This window comes from Pieris brassicae, chromosome 5 (assembly GCF_905147105.1).
Source record: "Pieris brassicae chromosome 5, ilPieBrab1.1, whole genome shotgun sequence".
In the NCBI taxonomy this organism is placed as follows: Eukaryota; Metazoa; Arthropoda; class Insecta; order Lepidoptera; family Pieridae; genus Pieris; species Pieris brassicae.
The window spans coordinates 9,158,368-9,182,055 of NC_059669.1; the positions used below are offsets into that span (position 1 = coordinate 9,158,368).

The 23,688-nt window shown below is 32.9% G+C and overlaps 3 protein-coding genes across 10 annotated transcripts in view; 1 reads left to right on the forward strand and 2 right to left on the reverse strand.

Annotated features, from left to right (window-relative positions):
* Positions 1-11,737, forward strand: part of LOC123709374 (huntingtin-interacting protein 1) — a 36,777-nt gene extending 25,040 nt beyond the window's left edge. For 4 of the 7 annotated variants that reach the window (XM_045660657.1, XM_045660656.1, XM_045660653.1 and 1 more), the window contains 16 exons: positions 16-123; positions 201-328; positions 1,272-1,368; positions 1,455-1,518; positions 2,248-2,357; positions 3,211-3,311; positions 3,608-4,016; positions 4,258-4,863; positions 5,390-5,540; positions 6,259-6,413; positions 6,871-6,991; positions 7,263-7,489; positions 8,806-9,047; positions 9,585-9,814; positions 10,680-10,837; positions 11,199-11,737. In XM_045660657.1, the coding sequence (XP_045516613.1) occupies positions 16-123; positions 201-328; positions 1,272-1,368; positions 1,455-1,518; positions 2,248-2,357; positions 3,211-3,311; positions 3,608-4,016; positions 4,258-4,863; positions 5,390-5,540; positions 6,259-6,413; positions 6,871-6,991; positions 7,263-7,489; positions 8,806-9,047; positions 9,585-9,814; positions 10,680-10,837; positions 11,199-11,228 (2,937 nt within the window). In that variant the 3' untranslated portion in view covers positions 11,229-11,737. The remainder of the gene's footprint in view (positions 1-15; positions 124-200; positions 329-1,271; positions 1,369-1,454; positions 1,519-2,247; positions 2,358-3,210; positions 3,312-3,607; positions 4,017-4,257; positions 4,864-5,389; positions 5,541-6,258; positions 6,414-6,870; positions 6,992-7,262; positions 7,490-8,805; positions 9,048-9,584; positions 9,815-10,679; positions 10,838-11,198) is intronic. The other 3 variants (XM_045660658.1, XM_045660659.1, XM_045660660.1) reach the window with 3 other exon arrangements.
* A 609-nt stretch (positions 11,738-12,346) lies between these two features.
* LOC123710390 (cold shock domain-containing protein CG9705) lies at positions 12,347-13,819 on the reverse strand. The gene is made up of 3 exons (XM_045662241.1): positions 13,567-13,819; positions 13,375-13,497; positions 12,347-13,272 (listed from the first exon to the last, which is right to left on the reverse strand). The coding sequence occupies exons 1-3, from the start codon at positions 13,671-13,673 to the stop codon at positions 13,119-13,121; spliced, it is 384 nt and encodes a 127-aa protein (XP_045518197.1). The 5' UTR covers positions 13,674-13,819; the 3' UTR covers positions 12,347-13,118.
* Positions 13,820-14,370: 551 nt separating this feature from the next.
* LOC123709853 (tyramine beta-hydroxylase) lies at positions 14,371-21,536 on the reverse strand. Of its 2 annotated transcripts, none has more exons than XM_045661432.1 (11): positions 21,406-21,536; positions 20,992-21,215; positions 19,645-19,785; positions 19,024-19,287; positions 18,411-18,560; positions 17,844-17,976; positions 17,193-17,359; positions 16,456-16,623; positions 15,527-15,714; positions 14,852-15,008; positions 14,371-14,560 (listed from the first exon to the last, which is right to left on the reverse strand). In XM_045661432.1, exons 1-11 carry the CDS (start codon positions 21,479-21,481, stop codon positions 14,483-14,485), a joined length of 1,746 nt encoding a protein of 581 aa, XP_045517388.1. In that variant the 5' UTR covers positions 21,482-21,536; the 3' UTR covers positions 14,371-14,482. The 2 variants fall into 2 exon arrangements, with proteins under 2 accessions (XP_045517388.1, XP_045517387.1); XM_045661431.1 differs by having other exon boundaries at positions 16,441-16,623.
* Positions 21,537-23,688: the final 2,152 nt, after the last annotated feature.

Sequence of the window (23,688 nt, forward strand, 5' to 3'; positions counted from 1 at the left end):
GATAATTTTTTTTAGAGTGACTTCGGCACGTACGTTGCCCCCGTGGTATCGATACCAGAACCCCCACCAGATGAAGTTGACGCTGTTGGCTCCTTGATTGATACCACCGAGACGTTTAGTCAGGTATATTTTTAATAAATAATTATGTAAGTGATTATAGTAGAGTAAAAAACATTAAAAATGTTTGTAAATATTATTAGGTACCGACGCCTGAACGCCAAGAATCGTTGGAGACCCATTCGAGAACCACGCCGTCTCCAGTGCCTGACCCTCTCATAGAAAGAGATCGACTCATAGATCATTTGCAGAATGAACTCAAGAGGATGCGGTAAGTTTTTGAACGTGGATAAGAGCGTATTAACACTGTTACGATTTGCGTGTTGTTCCCTCGAAGTGCGTTCTCCTATTTACGCTACGCTGATAGAAGACAAATATTTGGTTTTAATTTTTTTTAATTATTAATTACTTAAGATGTCATGTGGAAAATGGTGTAATGGTTACAGCTTCTTACAAACATTTTGTAGGGCAAAAAACTTGGTGATTAAAAAGAGTGGCGGAGAGTTTATTGTCAGTTCTTCTCTTCCGTTCTACGCCCTTGATTTGAGAACTCTCAGTAAATGTAAAATTAGAAGCCTATAATGTATATTTCTTTTTTATTGACGTTCATAAGTGTACATTGTGTTACCTAAATTAATAAATGTAAATTATAGTAAGAAAGACGGTACTTTCTTTAATAAAATTTATGAAAGAAAGTACCGTCTTTACTTTACTTTATAATATTACAGATTTCTGTATCTGTTTCATGATCGTTTGTCAATCTAATAGCAAGGTGATCAGCCTCCTACACCGTTCGAGCGAATGTTAAATGCGCACATAGATAGAAAGTCCATCCACAGCCGGGGATCGAACCTACGACATCAAGGTTCAGAGTCTAAAACTAAAGCCACTTGGCCAGCACTGCTCTGATGAACTTCATCTTTTTAGGTTACATTTTTTCACAAAAACAAGTGATTTGTCAGACAGATCACCAGAATACATCCAGTATTTAAAAGTTATTAAAGACAGATATTTTAGTCTCATTTTGTAAGATTCGGTTTGGTTCAAATAATCTTTAACGGCATTAGTTATATTATGAAAAGTATAATAACGCACGTCTGGTAATGTTCAAAAATTTCTGCTCTTATTCCACAGATAAAATTCCTTTGATTTCGTATAAAACGTATTCGTTAATAAATTGTTAAAAGTTTATTAAAAATATTAATATTGAACAGGACAGAAGTATCGCAAATAGTCCAAGAGCGCAATACCATGTTGGGTTCGATGCGGGAACATTGCGCAAGGATGGAGACGCAGTTGCGAGCTACTAGGGTATATATTAAGATTATTATATGTTAGATTATTCAATTATTACACTTTTAAATCGAAATTGTACTAATAAAAATTTCTTTCAACAGCACGAACTCGACGAAGAAAAACAAAAGGCAGACATATTAGCAGTTGAAACTCCACAAATTAAAAGTAATTATATTTTTTAATGTATTCTAATTTTTCTCATTTGAAAATGTCTTTTTTATTCTCCCATATTAGGGTTGCCTGGAAGAAATCACTTCTTAGCGATAAGGCCGCCTGTTGCCTAATAACTTATGTAACCTACTAACTTTTTGTTGATGTAATTATGTATATTATGGTAACAAAGTATAAATAAATAAATAAATGTTTTAACTATAAAATCTTATTTCGTGTGTCAAATAATCACGGTAAGCGCGCGCGTACAAATTTACCCAGAGAAGCGCCATTTACGCGTGTCTTTCGTATACGGAATATTGCATGTGAGACGGAATTCACCACAATTGCATTACAGTGGACCCCCGGTAATCCGACAAACATTTGGAGGGCAGTGCCGTTTTGAATTAGTCGTATTATAGAGTACTGCCCAAGAATCTCTATAGTCCGGTTTTTTTTTACAAAAGGGTACCTTATATTAGATATATTACACAACAGACAATGATACAATTCTAAATGTTATATGTTATACGTGTACTCCGAAGTTCAAACGACGTATGTCAAATTCCAAAAAATATTCAATATAATGTCCACTATAATAGTCCACCACTGTCTTTATAGTTAATTATAAAAACACGGTTTTATGTTGCCTTGTTTTGTTTATATTATGTTCTTATGTTAATAAGTTTTCTATTGTATTAAGTTACAGTAAAAATCGGAAATAAGGAAATTAATAAATTTCAGAAAAGTTGACTGAAACCGAGGAGAAGGCTAAGGTGTCAGACGAGAAATTTCAAAAGTTAAAAGGTGCTTACACACAACTTCGTGAGGAACATATTGCGCTTATTAGACAGGTTTGTAAATACTTTAATATTTATTACAAGATAACAGTGTATTCCGAAAAACTTTTACAAGTTATAATTATAAACGTGCCCTTGAGTTCTTTGACAAAAAAGATCGAAAAATAATAATAATAACAGGCATGAAAATGTCAACGTAGTAGTACATATGTCGCAGTAAAGGAGTTAAATCAGAGAGTTAATTGAATCTCTAGACAGTTAATTAAAGATCGATATTCAATCAAGTCGCTAGCATTTTGATTTAAATAAAGCAGCGTCGAAAACCTTTAACTATCTGTCTGACCGAAAGCCAGCGTGTTGATTAACAATGTAAAACAAGATAGTAAAACAAGACTCCGCCATGATTATTTCATTTGTTATTGTTATTTCGATGTGTTCGTGAAGAACCGAGAGCTTGGAAATTCAGTGTTTTGCTTTATTGTTTAGGTTAGTCTTGTTGCCTAGGACCGTTTAGGTAACTCGTTAAACGTTTCGTTCATTCACTTGTCTGGCGGAACTTTAGCGACTTGATTTAATTCAATTAACTCTCTGATTTAATTGCTTTACTGCGACACATACACAAAAGGCAAAACAATTACGCTTGACAGCTGTAGACATACTAAAATATCAACATTGATAAAAGTATTTACGTGTACGTCCTATTACGTGTTTGTACGCAATAGTTGAATCAAATGTATTGCATAAGTGAAGAGACCTGGATAAAACATGAAAATGTATTAGTATATAATAAAATGTTAAAATTTCCTAATAAAATATACAGATGTCACCTCTCTGTTTGGACTAGAGATGTACTTAACAATGTTTTGTGTTTTGTAAAATAATCAGTAAAATAAATTACTCGCTTTAGAAAGCAGAGGTGGACAAACTTACAGCCAGCTTACGGGCGGCGGCGGCGCAGCATGAAAGTGCTAAGACAATACTACAACAACAATTAAATGACCATATGAAGTAAGTTTTTCCAGTAAGGGATAGTTTATTGTTAACGATGTTCTTTTAAAATTAGTAGTCACTTGCGACAAGACCGTGCTAAACGTCAAACTTAAAAATCATGTGTAAATGTATTCTAGATATGGAATTTTTATATTTCAGACTAAAAAAGAAAATTTTATTATGTAAAGGACACATTGTTATATTATTTGAAGATTAATCCCGCATGTACTTCCGTGCAAAAATAACTATACTAAATCATAATTGTGTGTGTTTAAAATCCTGCAAAAGAAATACCGATTTTAATATTTTTTCAGAGACGTTGAACTTCTCCAACAGAGTGCTTCTTCGAGTGAAGAGATAGAGGCATATAAATCGGAAATAGCAAATATTCGTAGTGATTTAGAACAATCTAGACAAAAAGAAGTTGAGTTGGAAACTCTGCGAGCGTCAATGGAAGCATTACAAATAGAACACAAAACGGCAACAACCGAGCAAGAAGAAAAAATATCACTTATTGCAAGTGAACTTAAAGATGCTTCAGAAAACTTAGAAAAGCTGAGAAAAGAAAAAACTGAGAGTGAAGAAGAGCTGGCCAAAGTAAAGGAAGAATTACAGAGTGTAAGACTAAAGAGTGGAGAGGATTATAAGAAGGTGCTTCAGGAAAAGGAAGATGCCTTGAAACAAATTACGGAATTGACTATAAAATATCAGCAGGATAAAGAGGTCAGTACTTAAAATTGCTAGTCGCGATTTAGTCTAAAAATTCTATATGATTCTCCAAAGATATTATCAAAATCTGTTTACAGATTTTTGCGCGACATTATCGCAAGTAATTTATTGGTATATTATCTAATACTTATTTTATTATTTGTATATTTGATTTAGTCTGTAAAGTTATTTTAGATTGCATCTAGCTTTTAGTAAATATTGCATGCGCTAAAGTACCTAATATAAATTTCGTCAGGCTCAAACTCAGCACACTAACACATTGCAAAAGGAACTCGAGAACCTTAAGCTTAAACTATCTGATTCAGAATTTACACTCCAGAACGAATTGCATGATCTTACCATGTTACTACAAACTAAAAATAAAGAATTAGAAATGTTTAATGAAAAAGACATAGAACTAAAGAATGCACTTGAAAAACTTAACTTAACAAACACAGAATTGGAAAATTGTAAAATAAAATACGATATAAATTTGGAAGAAAAAGATGAACAAATAACAACTCTTACTAACAATTTAGACGCCGTTCAGAAATCTAATTCCGAGATTATTAATAATTTAAATAAACAAGTAAAGATATTAGAGGAACAGCTTCAAGAAGAAGCGTCAAGTACGATAATGCTGCGGAACACATTATCAGAGGAGCAAGCTGAAATTTTGCATCTTAGATGTAAAGTTAATGAATTAGAAACCTCTAAATCAGAAGAGATTAAAGTACTTAGGGACGAAATTAAAACAGTGACAGCAAAAAAAGATGAAGAACTATGTTCATTAGTTGAGGAAAAAATTAAGCTTCTCACTGAAAACGAAAAGCTGTTAAATGATTTGAATTCTGAAAAACAGGTTCGTTGCGGGTCTAGGGAATGTCTTGGGATTTGCTTACGATGTTCGTTATCATGTGTCTAAATTGTTTCTTGTTGAGGGACCAAAGCGAAATGCTTTACTTAGGTATCTTAAAACGTAGTTTAAACTGTGTCTAAAGATGATTCAGACTTATTTGTTAATAAATTTTCTAGTGCTAAAAAAAATATTCTTGCGACATATTATACATATCCAAAAATTACGATTAAAGTGAAGTTGATCTTACAAGTCTCTGAAAATGTGCTTTATTTATAATTGAGCCAAAACTTTAATATTACAATCCATTCAAGATCTACAATACTTGTCGATAAATTTTTTTTTGTCGACGTTTCTGTTTGTTCAGTCCTGTTGCTATTTTTATCTGTATGCTGTTGTAATATATCTTCTGTTGCATGTTACAATATCTAATGGCATGATTTATTTTTCCTATATCGCCTTCGCCTCTACGAATGCATGGAACCTTCTGGCTTTGGACTTCGGCCTTGCGTTAAGTATATTCCTTGTATAGTTAGTGGAAGCTAGGCTTATGCATACTGAAGAAGGCAGACTGAACGCAGAGTGTGAATTGCAGGATTTGTTACAACACAATACAGTGCTTGAAGCCGACTTGGCTTCGTTAAAAATCCAATTGGAGGAGGCACAACGAGAAATTAAGAAACGTAAGTATTAAGAATAGCGGATTCAAGAGCGTATCCGATGTATATATAACTCCAAAAACGTATCTTCCCAAAGAAAGGTTTAAATAGCCGAAAAGAATTATAATCTCTCAAAAGGGGTTTCTTATATTATGGTAATAGTTTTAACTTTATGCCAGTTTCAAATAAAAAAACCAAAAAGGGTTTTAAATTGGTATTTATCGTGTTTAAATATATCTTTTTATACGTATTATAGCGTAAAATCTTTAGCAGCAATTTGATAAAATATTTGTAAGCAATTATACTGTTGTTTGCATTTTAATTGTAGTCTTTTTTATGTTATATTTGGACACATACGTCGAAAAGATGAAACTTTGTCCCCGAAAGGGGGCATGGGGCAGGTATTTTTGAGTTTGTTCTTTAATGTACGTGATTATCAGCCTCCTATGCTTGCCAACCCGAAACCTCCTTTAATAATCATACCTCCTACTACACGCGTTAACCCAAAACTCATGAGACGTTATGTCCTATGGATGTGTATTGCTGGTGATAAATAATAAATAAATAATTGTAGAGCTTGAAATAATTATGTTCATTGTAATTTAATAAATTGACTTGTATTTTTATAGTGACGACGACAAAATCAATAAAGAGCTATTTGACAATTGACCATAGCACACCATAGATAAAGTACAGACTATACATTTACAACAGGTAACGGAAAATGGCTTTTATATTACAGAAAACGCTAAAATTATTGGTTGTGCCGGTGAGGCGGCGTTGGACGTTACGAATAGTGCTATTTCGACCTTAGAACACTCGAACACGCAAGATGCGAACAAATATGCCGCCGAGCTTGCTTCTAAGGCGTTCGAGGATCTTGCCAGGAAGTCACAAGTAAGGGGGTTTATTCAAACTGCATAAGTAGGTGTAGCCCAACTCATAGGGGAATAAACGAGTCTCACGATTGTCCACATTTAATAGGATAATACAGTTTAAATTTTCCCTTGATTTATAGTACGTGAAAATGTAGGTTGAATCACTCCAATTATTGCACTCTTTAAACTAATTAGTCTATGGACTTTCTGTCTATGTGTGCATTTAACACTCGCTCGTACGGCGAAGGTAAACATCGTGAGGAAACCGCCAACCTTAGAGCCAAAATATCGACCACGTGCAGGCACAGAGTACATTCTTGTCCATTAAAAAAAAACAAATGATCGCGAAACAGATATAGGATCTGAGGCCCAGTCCTTAAAGGTCTGAAAGGAACTGGTTGTGGCAGTAAGACTGTATATCCTTTCTTATATTTTTACCTGTTTTGTGATATTATTTAATTAAAGTATTTTTATAGGTGGAAGGAAACGAGGAGTTAGTAGCGAAGTCCGCGATATACGCCGCACACAGCGCTTCGCAACTCTCTGCGTACGCGGCTGAACTCTCGAATATCTCCACTGATATGGAATTAGCAGACAGTGAGTTATTTTAATAGACTAACTTTTATTATTTGTAAATTAACATTAAATGAATGATATGAATCGAATATTTCTTTGATTGTTTTTAATGGTTTACTCAAGAAGATTTAGTGACGCATGTCATTTTATTATCATCAAAACCGTCTTCTATTTTAATTTCGTAGAGTTAAAAATATTGTTTCTGAACCTAGACCTTTTTGATGAATATACCTTATAAATGAATAAATGTGCTATTAACATATAAAAATATCTTTTTAAAAATAATTTACAGAATTGAACAGCGACTGTCGAAGCATGTTATCAGCGACAAAACAGTGTCTGGAATCCCTAAAAGCGGGTGCTATAGACCGCACTGCATGCCTCGAAGCACGCACTAGCGTACAAACGTTGTCTCGTAGTGCTGCCACGGCAGATAGATTGTCGAGTGGCACTCGTAGTGTGGACGACGAATTGGCTGATATGGACCGCGCTATAGAACAAGCGGCTTCACAGATAGAGGTGGGTTTAGTCAGAGTATCTTTGGTCTTATGTAAACTACAAACAAAAGCTGGATTGTTACAGGTCTTATTTATAAGTAATATTTTTAAAAGTAAACAAATGAAAGATGGCGTTGACAAGCAATGTTTATTTGACAAGTGATACAATTTTAAATATGAAGAAAGCCTTTGTAGTAGTAGTAGTGTAGTAGTTTCGCTCATTAACGATCTTATAAAAAGAAAAGTATTCCAACACTAATTTATAAAGTTTTCGGCGCTATTTAGGAAAGCAAACCAATTGGTCATTTGTCATAAGGAAAAATAAAGAATTATTGAGAGTGATCTGTATGAACATGGCTTTAAAAACGCCATGGAGTAAAAACATTAATTACAAAAAAAATATATTATACATGTTGATTTCAATGTTTGATACGTCAGTCACATGACACAAGGATTACAAATTAGTCCATCTACTCTGACGTAGCATACTTGTGAATAATAATTAACAAATGTATTTTAGCGGTACTTTACATAATTGTGATTTAGGTAAAAATGGTCACTAGCTGGTCATGTGATTTTTTTTACGGGGTCAGGGGGTATTTAAACGCTTTGGCGCGTACACGAGGGATCCAAAAAGCTACTATCGATAAATTCCGAACCCATATTAAAATACGAACAATACTTGAATAGTTAACGTATACTCTGATTTTTAATTCCCTATAAATCTGACAGCTATCATTTTTTGACATGTCCGAGATTACAAACCTTTTTGGCCGGGCACATTTTTCAATTTTAATACAAGTAAACAGCGTAGTCTATGCATACATTTTATTTGTTAGTGAATGTATTCATTTTATTAAGTGCTGTCCTCCACATTAAAGGTGGTAAGGATTTACGGCGAGTGATAATTACGTGCCTTTTCATCACCAACAGTAAAATCGCACAAGTAAAGATAATATTTTTTTAAAGGTAATACCTGGAATTAATAGGCAGTGATGCCAGCAAAAGAATAAAATAAACTAATTTAACTTAATTCGATATATTGTTATTGATATTCAAATATTTGTTACTTTTGTATTATGTCAATGGAGTAAGTAAATATTACGGTTTACGGTTTTGTAGGTAAAACATAAATAATACGTAGCATTTAATAAAATACTATTGGCCTAAATTTGGCCCTTTTTCGGTGGAGAACTTTTTAAGTAGCAAAACTTATGAAATGTCAAAATTCTACGGAATGAAAAATCTGAGTATATCTTTACTAATAGTGTGTCTTTTTTATCAAAAATATTTCGAAAGTATTATGGTTTTCTAAAGGTTAAACGTGATTAATTTCAGAACTTACTTGCGGCAAGTAAAGCAGGCGATTCCGGGGTACAGTTAGAAGTGAATGGCAAAATCCTGGATGCATGTACCACTCTTATGGGTGCTGTCAAAGTCCTAGTTCAGGATTCTCGGGCGCTGCAAAGCGAGTTAGGAGATCCAAAGACAAGACAGAAGATGTACAGACGCAATCCACAATGGTCTGAGGGGCTTATATCTGCTGCTAAATCTGTCGTATTTGCTGCAAAATTGCTTGTGTAAGTAAATTTATTAAGAATTATATATTTTTAGATAGTTTCCATAACAAATGATATGGAATCTTCCATTACAAAACTTCGTAGAGTTTTGAAGACATTTCTGGTTAATTTATTGTTTTTTGTCTACTGGATAATTTTACTCTTAGGGGTTTTAAAACAAAAATCATCAGTGACAAAACAGTAATGAAAGTATATATTAAACACGAAAGTTTTTGGGTTCAACTTTTATTCCAACATCACCAAAAAGAAATTTAGAGAGAATAGAATATAGAGACACCTAAAAAACTTCAGCTTTTCAAAATAAAATTATATAATTTTACTTTTTATTTAACGGTTATGACTCTGAATAATATGTGTAACTCGATGTTTCAATTTTACAGCAATCGTGGTAGCTTTGTGTGTTGTACTCGTGTCTTTTACCATTAAATTCTAGTAGATAGATACGGTTCGTAACACGTATCAAAAAAGATAGTCCGCCAATTCAATTATATAATTATCGGTTTGAAGCTGTTGTTTAAATGTTCTATCGTATACAAGGTCAAGCGCCGATGAGGCAGTGGCATCAGCGGGCAAAGTGGAAGGCGTGAGCGCAGCGGCACACGAAGTGGCTGGCAGCACGGCCCAACTGGTGGCCGCCTCACGCGCAAGAGCTCCTCCCGCGGCGCCTTCTCTCGCTCGACTGACGAGTGCGTCCAGAGCGGTTGCCATGGCGACGGGCGCGGTCGTTGCCGCAGTGCGGTCTGCGTCCGCGCTCGTTAGGGATAAAGGTCAGTTTTGTCATTAGTCAAGCCAGACTTAAACATGATGACTAGCTTTGTTTTAATTTTGGTGCTTACACATGACGCTTTACATAAACAAGCAATGAAAAATTCATGACTTTCACCGCTAACTATATTCTAAATGTATGTTTATAAAAATCAACATTTTATGAATGTAAATTAGTTCTTCTAAATATGGTTTCTCATTTGTGACTCTCTTACCTAAAATCAGAATACAAAATATACTACAACATAAATTGTAGTAGAAATATACTACAATTTATGTTGTATATACAGGTTGTCCCAGAAAGAATGGATAATCCTTGAACCCCGCACGGGACAGCTATCCAGCGCTCAGCAATAACTTCGTAGTGGTATTAGATAAAATGATGTATAATACCATTTTATAAATTCATATATTTTTTTTACATGAAACACTCTCAAACTATGCCACAATTATTTTGGTATCAAATTTCTTGTCAAAAACTCAAGTTCTTATTTTTTTTTAAAGTATCATAGATACTTATATTATTTAATGTATTTCTAGTAGTATGGTCTATCAGGAATAAGATGATACCAAAAACGCCACAAATTTCATTATTTTGTGACCGCTGTGCAAATGAATGTGAAGTAAAGTAAAAATAACGTATGTTTTTTCTAAAAAAAAAACATATTTTGGGTATCACTTGGAATATTTTTTTTCAATATTTTTTTCTGAGCGCTGGATAGCTGTCCCGTGCGGGGTTCAAGGATTATCCATTCTTTCTGGGACACCCTGTATATTAGTTAGGAAAATATATTATGGAAACCTATTCCATAAGTACTCGGTTTTACTTTAAAATTTCTTGCTTAGTTTCGAATATTTTTATTTCAGAGGCCCTGGACACATCGGCTTTAACATTGACAGCGACGCGACGACTGGAAATGGAAAGCAAAGTGCGCGCGTTGGAACTTGAGAGTGCGTTAGACGCGGAAAGAGCAAAATTAGCGGCGTTACGCAAGAGACATTATCATCTTGCGCATTTGGAAGAGGTGAGGACATAATTTCGTATATGTACCAATCTTTGTAACTAATTAAAAAGTATCGGAACGATTTATGAGATTTTTATCATTTACCCCATGCCAGAAATGAAGTCTCATCAGATTCTGGTCAGGGGAGCGTTCAAGTATTACACAAATTTTTGGACCATGGGTACAAGTCCTTTAGACATTATGCATAGACCTGTTTTGGCCATATCTCCATTTACGCTACAACCTATATCACTAGGTATATTGCATCTGATTCTTTGATTATTTTTCTTTTATTAGCAAAATAACAGTTTCCTACCAAAATACTACACAATATGTATGTAGTAATAAAATGATAATTTTTATTTGATTTAATTGTTTACAGAATGGAAACATTGAAAACGGAAAGGAGTAGAGGTTTAAAAATGCGAGACACTGCCAAATTCTCTCTAAAATGTATTCTAGCATTTTACTAACAAAACATTCTGGTTTTGCATTTAAAATAAATGAAAGTAAAAAATAGTATATGTGAATGAAATTGTATGATGTACTTTTGAACTAATATTATCCATGACGGAACTTGTAATGTAGTGTTAGGGATTTCATATTCAGTACATTTGTGATGAGATATTTTGAGTATGAAAAAGCAATGCGAAAAATCTAAAAGTCAATTGTATATCTTTAAAAACTTTACTTGATTCATATCTATGTCAAATATATTTTCACTTGGAAACATTTTTTATTTCAGTCAGTTCATTAACATTTGACATACCAGTTATGGTTTAAATAAGCTTTAAATATACCAGTTATGGTTTTAATAAGCTTTAAATATAGTACTAAAATTGTGTTTGCATATTTTTATAAATTTAATTTGACTTATATGATACCAAGAGTAATTTTTCAAGCTAATACCATTTGTGTATTTACCTAATCTATGTAAAATGAATAAATATATGAATAAAACTATTTAATATCTATCATGTGTTTTTTGTTGTCAAACCTGAAGTAATAAGATACTAATGTAGATGCAGATATAATATATAATGTTATTGTTCTGTATTGGACTTCATATTTTTAAGAATAAAATAAGCAAGACTAAGAAGCTTATTCCTATCTGAACTTTTATTGTGATAGTGGTTTCTATGGATTAAAAGACTGAACATGAAAAATATTATGTATACAATTAAATTTCTTTTCTACTAGTTTTTTTTATAATTTCAGATTGGTTATCATGTCACACCAAAGTGATAATGATCAAACAACTTTACCAAGTAACAATTTAGGAAATGATAATCGAAAGACCTTGTGAATTCGTGTCGATCAAACAATGAGTCATAATTTCCAAGTCAAAAGATGTGAGAACATATAAAACATATCACTCTTAAAGATTACGGTTTGGATGGCTGTTCAATAGAATATTTCCATTTTTAGCTAAAATTAATTCAATGAATATATTTTTTTTGTCAATTATTCTTATAATGCTTGGTTTGGATAACAATAGAAACTGCTATGGGTGCATAAAAGAAAACACAATTATACTTACAGTTATTATTTCGTACACATCAACTAAATTAACATTGTAAATATAGAAGCATGGCAACCTAAACTCTAATATAATCATTGAAATTACATGATAAAAATAAAACTGAAATAAGACATACTAAATGCACTGTTTAAATAAATGTTTATATCATCAAAAATACATGTCTACCTATCTGTACACAAACCCCCAAAAATTAATTAGCACTAAAAATCTAAATATCACAACAATATTTGTGCAAACTTGCAATTTATAACATTGAAGTAAGCTGCTAGGTGTAGGCCACTAATTATATTTATGTTGGTTAATGTTTAAGGATATTGTAAAGCTTACTATAATAACTGTAAAGCCATTTATTTCACTTCACAATCATCACTGAGATGTTAAAAACCTCCAAAAATTTAGCACCACATATCCCACATACTCTACACAATAAATACTGTTGTAAAATGCAATCTTTACCATGACCCTCTTAATGTACTATTGTTATAAGTAGAACTTAGTTCTCATCACTTATTACTAGAATAGCTTATGTAAACATGATGCAATTATGCTAACTGCTGGAATTACAAAGAAACTTGTACATTGGCTATTAGAACTTAAGTTTCAAATTATGCACAAAATCCTGATATATAATCAATTATTGTATAAAATGTAAGGTAGTCCTCATGTAACAAAGTATACTGTACTATAATATATTGTTTTAAATTAAGTATCAAATTGCCAATGTAAAAAAACAATGTTTGTTAGTTTCTTTGTGACTGTTTATGGCAAAGCTTCATCCCACTTTAAATGTTTCTCTCGTGTTAGATGGACAATCCTTACATGGACGGCTTGATTTTTTTCAAACTTGGGTGGTATTGGGCAGAGTCGATACATCACCTCATCTCCAGGAAGAGGAACATATTCACCTTCAATGCTAAAAGTTATAGTGTTTAATGATATTGTAAATAGTTGGCAAATAAACATTTTATTGAAAAGGAAATTGTTTTATATTTTCTTATCTATCATATACACTTACTCAGAAATATGTACAAAAAGATCTTCGCCGCCTCTCACAGAGGTTACAAACCCATGACCTCTTTCTCTACAAAACGATTTTATTGTTCCAGTTTCAATAGGATTTCCTAAAGCCCTTTCAGACCTAAAACATAAAAAATGCAATAAACTTTAAGTATACTAAAAAACAACAACTAATATCTGCAAATCTTACGTAGAGGCGGTCCGATTTCTGCGAGTTATAATCGGACTTGGAAGCTGCAAATGCGCATTTGTCTTATTGGGAGAGTCATCATTGTTAAAACCAACTTCTCGGGACATTGTTGTAAGTCTACAGCTTACAAAGACGGAGAACAACCCACGGAAATGGTATTATTAATCAGAATATTAAAATTAAACTTAAGTGGAAATGTAACATTAAATATTTAGATATTTTTGACTACTTTGTCAAAGTTATGTTTAAGCATCAAAATCCATTGCTGTTAAGTAATCAAGTTTGACATATGTAGGCATGTTTGATTTTGATAGTCTGTTCTCTGCGACCGATAAGATAAAAATCGTAATTAAATCTGTGGTATAGAATAGTGAGTTAGCCTTAAGGTAACATTTTGAATCGAGACTTAGCGCTAATTTTGACTTTCGTTCGTCACAAATAATTTTTTTTGGGATATTATGTCCTTGTATATTTACAACATTTAGGTCAACTCTTATTTAAATCAGTTAGATTAACTTAGTGTATTGGTTGATTTAAATTAATGTAATGAAATCAATACAAAAATATCAAGTTTATTGGGATTCATTATGGTAATGTTACTTGTCTTTCTCACTTTCTTATATTTCTAATGATCCCAGTTTTTTTGTTATACTCATTGTGTAACGTGGTAACTGGTAAAACTTTCTTAAGATAGTGAAAGCTACTGCGAGCGTAAAGTAGGCATATGTACGATATAAGCACTTTTAGGGTAAGAAAAATTGTAATTTAAAATATAATACTTTATTTACTACTTGGTAACGCAATGTGACGACACAATTTTGTTTAACAAATACATTTATACGGTTAAATATTTATTTTGTAACAACGTCATAACTAATTATTTCCTTCTATATCGAATTTATATTTGAAATAAATATTAATAACTTGGGCATTGTCTTAGCACTGGTTTCAAAGGAAGTTTGATCTTTGGTATGTCTATTCCTTCCCAATCACCCTGTAAAAAAGAGAAATAATGTAAAAAAACAACTGTTTTACCTTTTGGAATAAAGGGAATGTCAGTGGAAGTAGTCATTCGTTCTTCATTAGTAAATATTCTGTGATATATAAGGCACTCGGCAGAGAGCGCTATTTCATCTTTTAATATAAAAAAAATATTATTATTTTTGGGAACCCTGACAGGTATTTTTTTACTCAAAAGGGTTCCCACATCTTACACATTGTAATGCATATGTACTTATAATAAATAAACATATTTTTTTAAAACATAAAACGATGCGGTAATTACCTGAAAACGATTACCGTCAGATTTATTACACTGCATAGAGATAGGTGACTCACTGTACAACATATGTAAGCTATTCGTTCTTAAGGGAGTCCATGGTTTTATCGACAAATAGTTGGCACGAGGCGATGCTTTATAAGATATAGGCATGTTGTTCCATCTAGAATGCATTATAAAAGATTGAAAATAAAACTGACATAAATAAAATGTGACGTGTACGTAGCTCGGACTCTATGTATGTGCATTCAAATAATATAATTATTAACTATTAATTTGAGATATCAAATTATCTTTGGAACCTTTTGCTACTGTTCGAATGACCTGGATGTCCTGGATTCTATTTCTGCCAGACCATAATTCATCCCACCGATTCTCGAGAATAAACTAAAAGTTAATTCACGCTTTTTACAAAACCCTTCATATTATGTAGGTGATAATCGATAATCGTCGAAATTTGAATTTTAAGTGGATATTTTTTTAGATAGTCATTAATAATTTGAATAAGCCAAAATATAATGACTTCACAAACTTCTATTTTTGAAAGAATTGATCCAATCCTCCAGAACTTCTCGGCGACATTATATTTAAGTACCATTGGTTAAGTGAACTTCAGTTACATTAATATATAAATATTTTAATAATAAACAAAGATATTATAATACCTCTACACCAGTATACCTTTTTTCAAATTTGAAATATTTTTCTAAAGCGGCGTTCGAAACAGCGCTTTTGCAGACTTCCAATTCGCTGGCAGGGTAATAGTGCATATAGTTTACGCACATTTCGTCAGTTATTGCGTGACCACCGATCGTTGCGTTTTCCTTGCCAATTGTGTCGTATAGACAGGTCGTCATTAGATAATCACCCTGGAAGAATATTTATCTAAGTACTGAGAATACGACGATGATGTTGTTTTAACTTTATAACATCATTGATTATGCCAACATCCAAATCATAAGGTCTAACTGGCTCACGTGGTTGGGACATGTGGACCAAATGGCAGACGACAGAACCCTTATACCTTATTGAACTCACAACCTGGTGGCAAGAGAAAACTCGGTAGACCGAGGCTTCATTGATCGGCGATCGGACATCGAAACAATAGGGGTTCGAAGTTGGACGCAAGAAGCACGAAATCCATTGTGATAGCGAAATATACTTTTGGAGGCTATGGCCCACAAGGACTGTATAGCTATTGATGATGATGATGATCGATTATGGCAAAAACGGTATTACAGAGAGAAACGTATTACTTAATTTGAAATTCAACATTTAAAAAGTTTTATTCATTTATAACTGTGTTTGGCGTATGCAGGCGTTTTCGTATTACATAATGTGCTACGTGATCCATTTACTTTACGTAAACATAAATAAACAGTATTATATAATTTGTAAAATTAAGTTTCTTTTAATTGTATTTTGTACTATGTAAATTGAAGAATTACTTTTTAATTTTTTGAGGTGTGATCGCTTTGATACGCAAAGCTTGCGGAATAATCATTAAATGCACTTTTACAAGTGTACTCTGAGAGCCCGAATCGAGACTTAGCGTTTGGCCCGACTTATTTTTTATTTTATTATTTACCGCTTACCGGCAAAACCCTTACAGGTCGATGCAAAATCCTTATTTCCTGAAAATGTGTTGAATAATGAACATCTCTATTGAGAACTGGGAGTTCGATTCCCTGTCGGAAATGTCTGGTCCACACGGCGACACCGGTCAAATGTGTGTGAAGTTGACTTCCGAATACAACGATACCTTGTCTCGGAAGACCCTTAAATGTTAAAAGCAAATTTAAAATGAATGACCCAGCCAATGAATTATAACATTTCGTTCCCTAATACTTTATGTTAACTTATTTTTGTGCTACATGTGTACTTTAAATTAGCTTGATTATAATATTAAAAACTAGAAACAAAGAAAAACATTTTATTAGGAAATGTATTTTCCAAATTCTTTAGAAATTGGGTCACATTACACTTACCTGAATGTTACCGAATGACAAAGCTTTATTATATGTTTTAGTTTAAAAAAATCCACATTATTTAGCAAAAGTCTTAAAATTAATTTTTTAAACGAGCCTGGTCTGGATAACCATTGTTGCTCCCTCACACTATGACATCAACTTATGTTTGTTTTGTTTTCCTTTACGTGTTTGTCACATTGAACCATGTATTTTATTTTTCTTGTAGCAATGTATCAATGTACCCAGCGTTGGCAAGTTTTTTATAAATAAATAGATCATAAAAAAATCTACTTATCGCAAATAAGGTTAAATAAGTAAAGTTTATAAAGTTAAATAAATACTATTATAACAAACACAAAGGGAGAATGAAAACTTACCACCCCAGTACACTGTGGTATACAATACCCGATGAGGGGAAAGGCTTTTTGCCCACCTGGGATTGCCATTTTGTCCGTATATTCAAGGCCTAACTCCATGATAGCTGCGTCATACTGTCGTCTATTAGCTGTCAAATGAAGAGTGATACCGGAGCTGTCTATCCAGTCTGAAAATCATTTTAATATTCGTTTTCATTTATTTAATATTCGTTACCAGATTGAATAGGTTTAAGACGGGGGCCTATTTGTTAAGGAAGAGTTACTTTGAAAGGAAAGGATAAACATATGACGAAAATCTAGTATAATGATTGCGATTTTAAGGAATGGAATGAAATTGGGTATTTTCACAGAAATTAAGAAAGGCACAAGAAGAAACGGAGATGTTGAAAATATGTGATAACACAGGAGTTATTATAGTGACATCAAAAGGAAGGATGACGGCCTGTGGCTTTAGAAGAGGTAGACATGACGGGCCTCCCTACTTCGTTTTCAGTAATGGACTGGAACAAAAAATATGGAATATTTGTAGAACGATAAAAGTCAAGAGTTTGAGATTTGATCAAAATTGGGATGTCAGGTGAAATGTTGATTCAAGATTTATATCATGCAATTTTTTTTATAAATAGGAAATTCCACGTATATTCTACTCACCATCTTTGACTTCCGGATTATTATAATGTACTTCCAGCATGACGTATTTGTTTGCAGCTGTTCCACCAAGTGGTAGACCAGCTTCCTTCGGGTATACAAAAGGTGGGGCTCCCATGGCCCATGCAGCTTTGACCTTACGAGATTCAAGTATAAGTAATGTAAAAACAGGTTTACCACCATCAGGTCAAATATTGGTTTATTCTTACTTTGAAAACTCGTCAAACATAATGAACAAAAATACAACGTTGATTCTACAAATCTCAAAATTAAAATAACGATAAACTATGAAAATAATGATCGCGAGACCCCGTACATAGAGTACTTTTGGATGTCAATACATCTTGTTAGGTATAGTGCACTCACACTTCAAAACGAAAACATAACTTGTATAAAAGTTTAGAAACTCAGTTCTACCGCAAAGAGTTGTTAGATTATTTTATTCAGCCCCTACAAGGTCCCTTGTCTTGAGTTATTACGTAGATAATTGCAATGTGCGCATCTTTTCATCTGCGCTCAATTTTATTATACATTAAAAAGTGCAATTACTTGTAAATATATCATAAATACCTTTGAGCACACTTTAGTAGTCTCTGGTCGATCCGATGCAAAACAGTTGCCTTCGTAGAGCGGTATTTCCTGCTGAGGATTCGCGTCACAGTAGAAAACCTCCATGTGATGCACCAGTCCTTCATTGCCTTTTGTAATTTTAGACTCAAACTGAAATTCAAATTTATATATTTTAAATTCTGTATAAAATCTGTTAGTTTATCTTATTTTCTGTTTAGTTTATCTTTTTTTTTCAAATGTTAAATATTATAGCCTTTTTTACTTTATAATTGCAGGAAAACAAAATGACTATTTATCAATGTTGTAAGTGTACACTTCTTCATTTAATGATTAAATACAAAATGTAGGTTGTGTTTAATACACAGTTTTAAGCTTTTATAAAACATACTACACTGATATTATAAGAAACGATCGTTATTATTGAAAAGAGGGATAATGTCACGTTATAGTTGCAAAAATATTACGAGTGCACTTCGTGGAATGGGTAAAATTGAATTCCGTTTGTATTGACTTTTTTCTATTAAAACTTTTAAATCATGACCATAAGATAGATATATATATATCTATATTTTTTATATAATTTTTATTTGGCATAATATTTTCTCTTCCTTACCCTGATAATATGATGCACTTTGTCCGTAACGAATTCTGGAAGTTTAACAACTTTGCACCAATATGTCGTATCAGAAGTCGGTACTTTGAGGTTCTTGTTCGTGATGGAGAGTTCTTCAGCTTTTTCTTGAGATATTCCAGTTGGAGTTAGCAGTCGAACACGTATGAAGCCGTGGTCGTGAGGGGATGTGCAATTCAGACATAGGCCTTTCGCTGAGAAAAGCTTATCCGTACCACGGGCCCAGATAATATGTACTGTACCATCCTGATATAAAAAATGGCAGAGTGTTTTACAGTTGTGACAAATTACGTCCTATTATTATAATTTTACTGGAAACAGACACTTATGTTATATGTGAAAATGAGCTTTTTATCAAAAGTTTTCAGTTAGAGTATGTAAGAATTATTAAAAAACATTGTAATTAGATGTTACGCTATTGTCTCAGGCAGAAAAAGAAATTACACATTTGCCGCTTTTACACAGCTTTACTTTTAATACTTAACAAGTAATTACCTAGCTTTTCCTCCAGAATTGTGAGGACATCTCATATACTTACACACTTACTAAATGAAAAAAAAACATCTTCAAAGGAAACGGTTTCATTATTTAAAAAATCAGTACCTCAATAACATAATCGTCGTCGTCGCATGTGTCAAAATAACGTTCAAAAGTTAAACAACGACCTTTAGCGTTGACGTGAAAAGCGTCGCAGTTTTGATTAGCGTCGAGTAACAGTTTTCCTTTTTCGTCCGAGTGCATATCCTGAAATTATCAAAATAACCTCTAAATAAAATAAATCAGTGGTACTACAACCTTTTAAGGTTTGCGCCTCAGATTTCTGAATTCATGTTTCATGATCATTTGTAAATCTAATCGGCAAGTAGGTGATCCTGTGCCTGACACACGCCGCCGACTTTTTTGGCTCTAAAGCGACCCGGTTTTCTTCACGATGTACAAAGAAAGTCCATTGGTGCACAGCCGAAGATCTAAACTATGAGCTCAGAGACGAGAGTCGCACGTTGAAACCATTGGGCCAACGTCACTCAAAATAACCATTTGTACGCTCAGATAATTTAAATGCTTTCTGATTCCTGATAAATGAAACGCGCGACTAGTCTACTAGCTAGTTAGATATTGAAGTTCATTTATGAAGTTTTCCCAGTTGTGTGCTCCTATATCTTTATAACAAAAAAATTAGATTTTGTTAAGATTTGAGAAAAATGTAATAAGAGACCTGTTAAGAACAATACGAGTATGTTACGAGTGGATGCCCTTCTGAATTTAAAAGAAAATTAAATGGAACATTTTCAAGAAAGCATACATAAAAATGGGGTTCAACTCAAGCTTGTACACGGGTTAGATGTATGTTAGAGTGTAACTCATCTGTTTGGGCTTCGTATGAAACTAAATATTGTCGTATATTGGAGCGCATACAGAATAAGTTTACTCGTTTTCTTTATTACAGACTGTATGGAATCGATTCCTAATATCCCTTAATATACTCAACATTATTTGTCTTAGGTACAATAAATTATAAACAAAACAGGACTTAAAGTTAGTATACTACCTATTTAAAGTCTTGCAGGGACTGGTGAGCAACCTATTTCAGAAGTCGGCTATTTTGTGCCTAGGGGATATGTGTTAAGATAAGGTTGGTTTGCCATACCAGTCAGTTGTATAGGGCTCCGTTAAACGTCTTTGTTGATTGTACTAAATGACAATTGGCATCTTTATCATCCTATGTTTTTAATATTATATATTTATTTTCGACATTATCGTACTGACTTAGTATGTATTTTTTATGAATAAATAAATATCTAGATAATTGTATCAAAGAAAATTTTGGATGCGATCGGAATTAGAATTTTTTAGACCACAATCACTAGGTCTACACTAATCTCTTGTGCCAATATCTATTACACAACTCGATTATTACTAAACAAACCTTTAATAGTACAACTGACATACCTCGAAATGCTCAATTTCATTATAATCCGTCCAAACTAAGCATAAATCGGCATTTTCGAAATCACCTCGATCTGAGAATCCCAGTGCAAACCAATTCACCGCCGGAGCTTTTTCCGAAAGCCTAACTTCGAATTGAATTTTTTTATTTAAGTAATTTACTCGCCATTTTATTGATAAATCTCCGTTTGGATCAAATACTGAGTCGCTTTCAGCTATTTGATGATCTATTAGAAGGATTATTTAATTAATTGTAAATAATTATAATAATTTATATGAAGTGTTTAAAATTTAACAAAACCTTATTTCTTTGCAGTGAAATTATTAACGACCCAAATGGTCGTGAATAGTTTTTAAAACGTAACCCATTTAATAGATATTAGTTCGATTTACGGTATAAATAAATATATTTCTTACCCGACTTCTTGTAAATCGTAAACGAATCACAACAAATAAAGGAAAATACAAATATTAGTATACACTGAATATACATTTTGTTTAATTCATAATATTATATTTAAATATTGTGTTCAAGCCTTGGGGTCTCCTTCACAACTGAAGGTGCCGGCGACTGGAGGCAAGTAAAGCTATAGAAAAATTATGATTTCCACTGACTAAGCTATACTATGAATAGCGAGCAATTGTACTGTAGGAAACGAAACAACTTTATATTATGTTCAAAAATTAAGTATTTATTTATTGACACTTCGCTACACTACTGAAAATAAAAAATAACATAATTAATTCAAAAGGAGAGCAACTGGCGGCCTTATCGCTTTCGCTTTCGAGCGATCTCTTCCAGGCAACCACTGTGAGTAAAGAAAAAAATAAATAAAAAAGTATTAAATTACATAAGATAGGCAAGTAGTGCAAAAATACATGTTATACACAGTTATTAAGATAAAAACTAAACAGGAACAAAAAAACTAATCTAAAAAGATGATACATTAAAAATAGAAAGTAAAAAGACACATAAATCACGATAATTTAAGATAAGTCTCACGTCAGTTAGTAGTTGGAAAGAAAGTTAGGGATTTTTAGGAAATAGGGGAAATTTAAAGGAAGATAGAGATGGAGCTAAGCGAAAGAGAAGAAAGGAGGAGTTATGCGATGGAATTTCAAGGATATAGTTTTCGGAAGAGCGTAATAGTATATTAAAATATATATGATATTAATGTATAGTTAGAGGTATTTATATAATTAAGAATACAACATTGCTAACGTAAGCTGTTTTATACAGTAGAATATTATTTATAATTGAAAGTAAAGACATCATATTTCTATTTTACTCCTTTTTATATTTTGTTATCATTTTTATGTTTTCTCCTCGTTTTCGTTTCTGAATTGAGGACCACTGAAAAACACGTAGCAAATATCGAGCCTGTTTTCTAAAAAACTATAGCTTTCTACAATCTGCAGAAAGACAACCGACGTGCAGTAATGCGAAAATAATTCTGATTTGCGTAATTTCATTTATTCACTTTTTTTTCATACTAAGTGTCAAGATTACAGTCGAAATGATCTGGGATAATGGGTCATTTATTAATTCCTCTGCAGAAAGAGACCGCCATTAATGTTTCTTCTGTCAAACGATGTTTTTGTCTCCCGTACATAGTCTGATAATGGACGAACGTGTTAAAATTCAGCGCATTATAGCAATGCATAGCGGGAGTTGGAATGCGAGTTTCATTGGGGATCGCTTTATTAAATTCCCGCAAAATTACTGAGAAGTTAGCGTCTCTGGCTACCGCAGATGAGGTCTATCACGGACCTAATTATTTTATTTCTCATTATAGTTATTAACTTCGACTTTTTTAAATCTATTGTATTGACAGTTTTAAGATCGGTTAAGGAATAGCAATAACTTTGAACTAAAACTATGATACCATCGTCGTTTTGACATTCGTTATTAATTTATACAGATGCCAAGTGTAAATTATGTTTTTAAGCGTCATAGAATGATTATTAACTTCTATCGAAATAACCCCTAAGATGTTTGATTTTTTTTATTTTTATAGAAATAGGGGCAAACGGACACGAAGCTCATCTGATGTTAAGTGATACCGCCTCACATGAACACTCAATGCCAGGGGGCTCGCGAGTGCGTTGCCGGCCATTTAAGAATTGGTCTGATCTTTTATTGAAGTTGGATTAGTTCGGAAATTACCATACGAACATATCAATACATAGTTATCTAAATGAGTTCAGTGAATTTTGACCTGAAAGGCCTTCAGGTCGTTATGGAAGTATTAAAGACCCCTGAGGCATCTCACGAGCTGTCCTGCGCCAGCAGTCACTTCGCTGCTTAGCCGTTCCTTCAGTTCTGCACCAGACCTGGATATATTTGCGATAGGTTTGGTAAGACCAAGAGATAAATGTCGTATGTCGTTTTTTGAAGTAAAAAAATGTTGGTAGTTTATAAGGTTTACTACCTTATCAGTCTATATATAATCAAAACCGTTTACGACGACATCGTTCAGAACAACATACCGATTATATTGACAAAAATAAAAGGTCCCGGCTGAATTCTATTGTATTAGGTACTTAATAACAACGTCATCGGCTGTTATGACTATCGGATTGTATGGCCAAATATGAGTAAACCCTTCAATGTCGTTATAACAGATTTTTACTGTATTATTATATTCTTTGTCATGTATGCTGTTAACAAATAAATAAATAATAGACCAAGTAGATATA

Bases quoted from the DNA above. Each gene is read 5' to 3' on its own strand.
- LOC123710390 (XM_045662241.1), bottom strand. From the start codon at position 13,673: ATGTCCCGAGAAGTTGGTTTTAACAATGATGACTCTCCCAATAAGACA. The intron at 13,498-13,566 runs GTAAGATTTGCA...TTTATGTTTTAG, and splicing joins AGAAATCGGACCGCCTCTAC to GTCTGAAAGGGCTTTAGGAA. The intron at 13,273-13,374 runs GTAAGTGTATAT...TATAACTTTTAG, and splicing joins CTTTTTGTACATATTTCTGA to CATTGAAGGTGAATATGTTC.
- LOC123709853 (XM_045661431.1), bottom strand. From the start codon at position 21,481: ATGTATATTCAGTGTATACTAATATTTGTATTTTCCTTTATTTGTTGT. The intron at 18,561-19,023 runs GTAAGGAAGAGA...TTTGAATTTCAG, and splicing joins AAGTGCATCATATTATCAGG to TTTGAGTCTAAAATTACAAA. The intron at 16,624-17,192 runs GTAAGTTTTCAT...TTAACATTTAAG, and splicing joins TACCACAGTGTACTGGGGTG to GGTCTTCCGAGACAAGGTAT.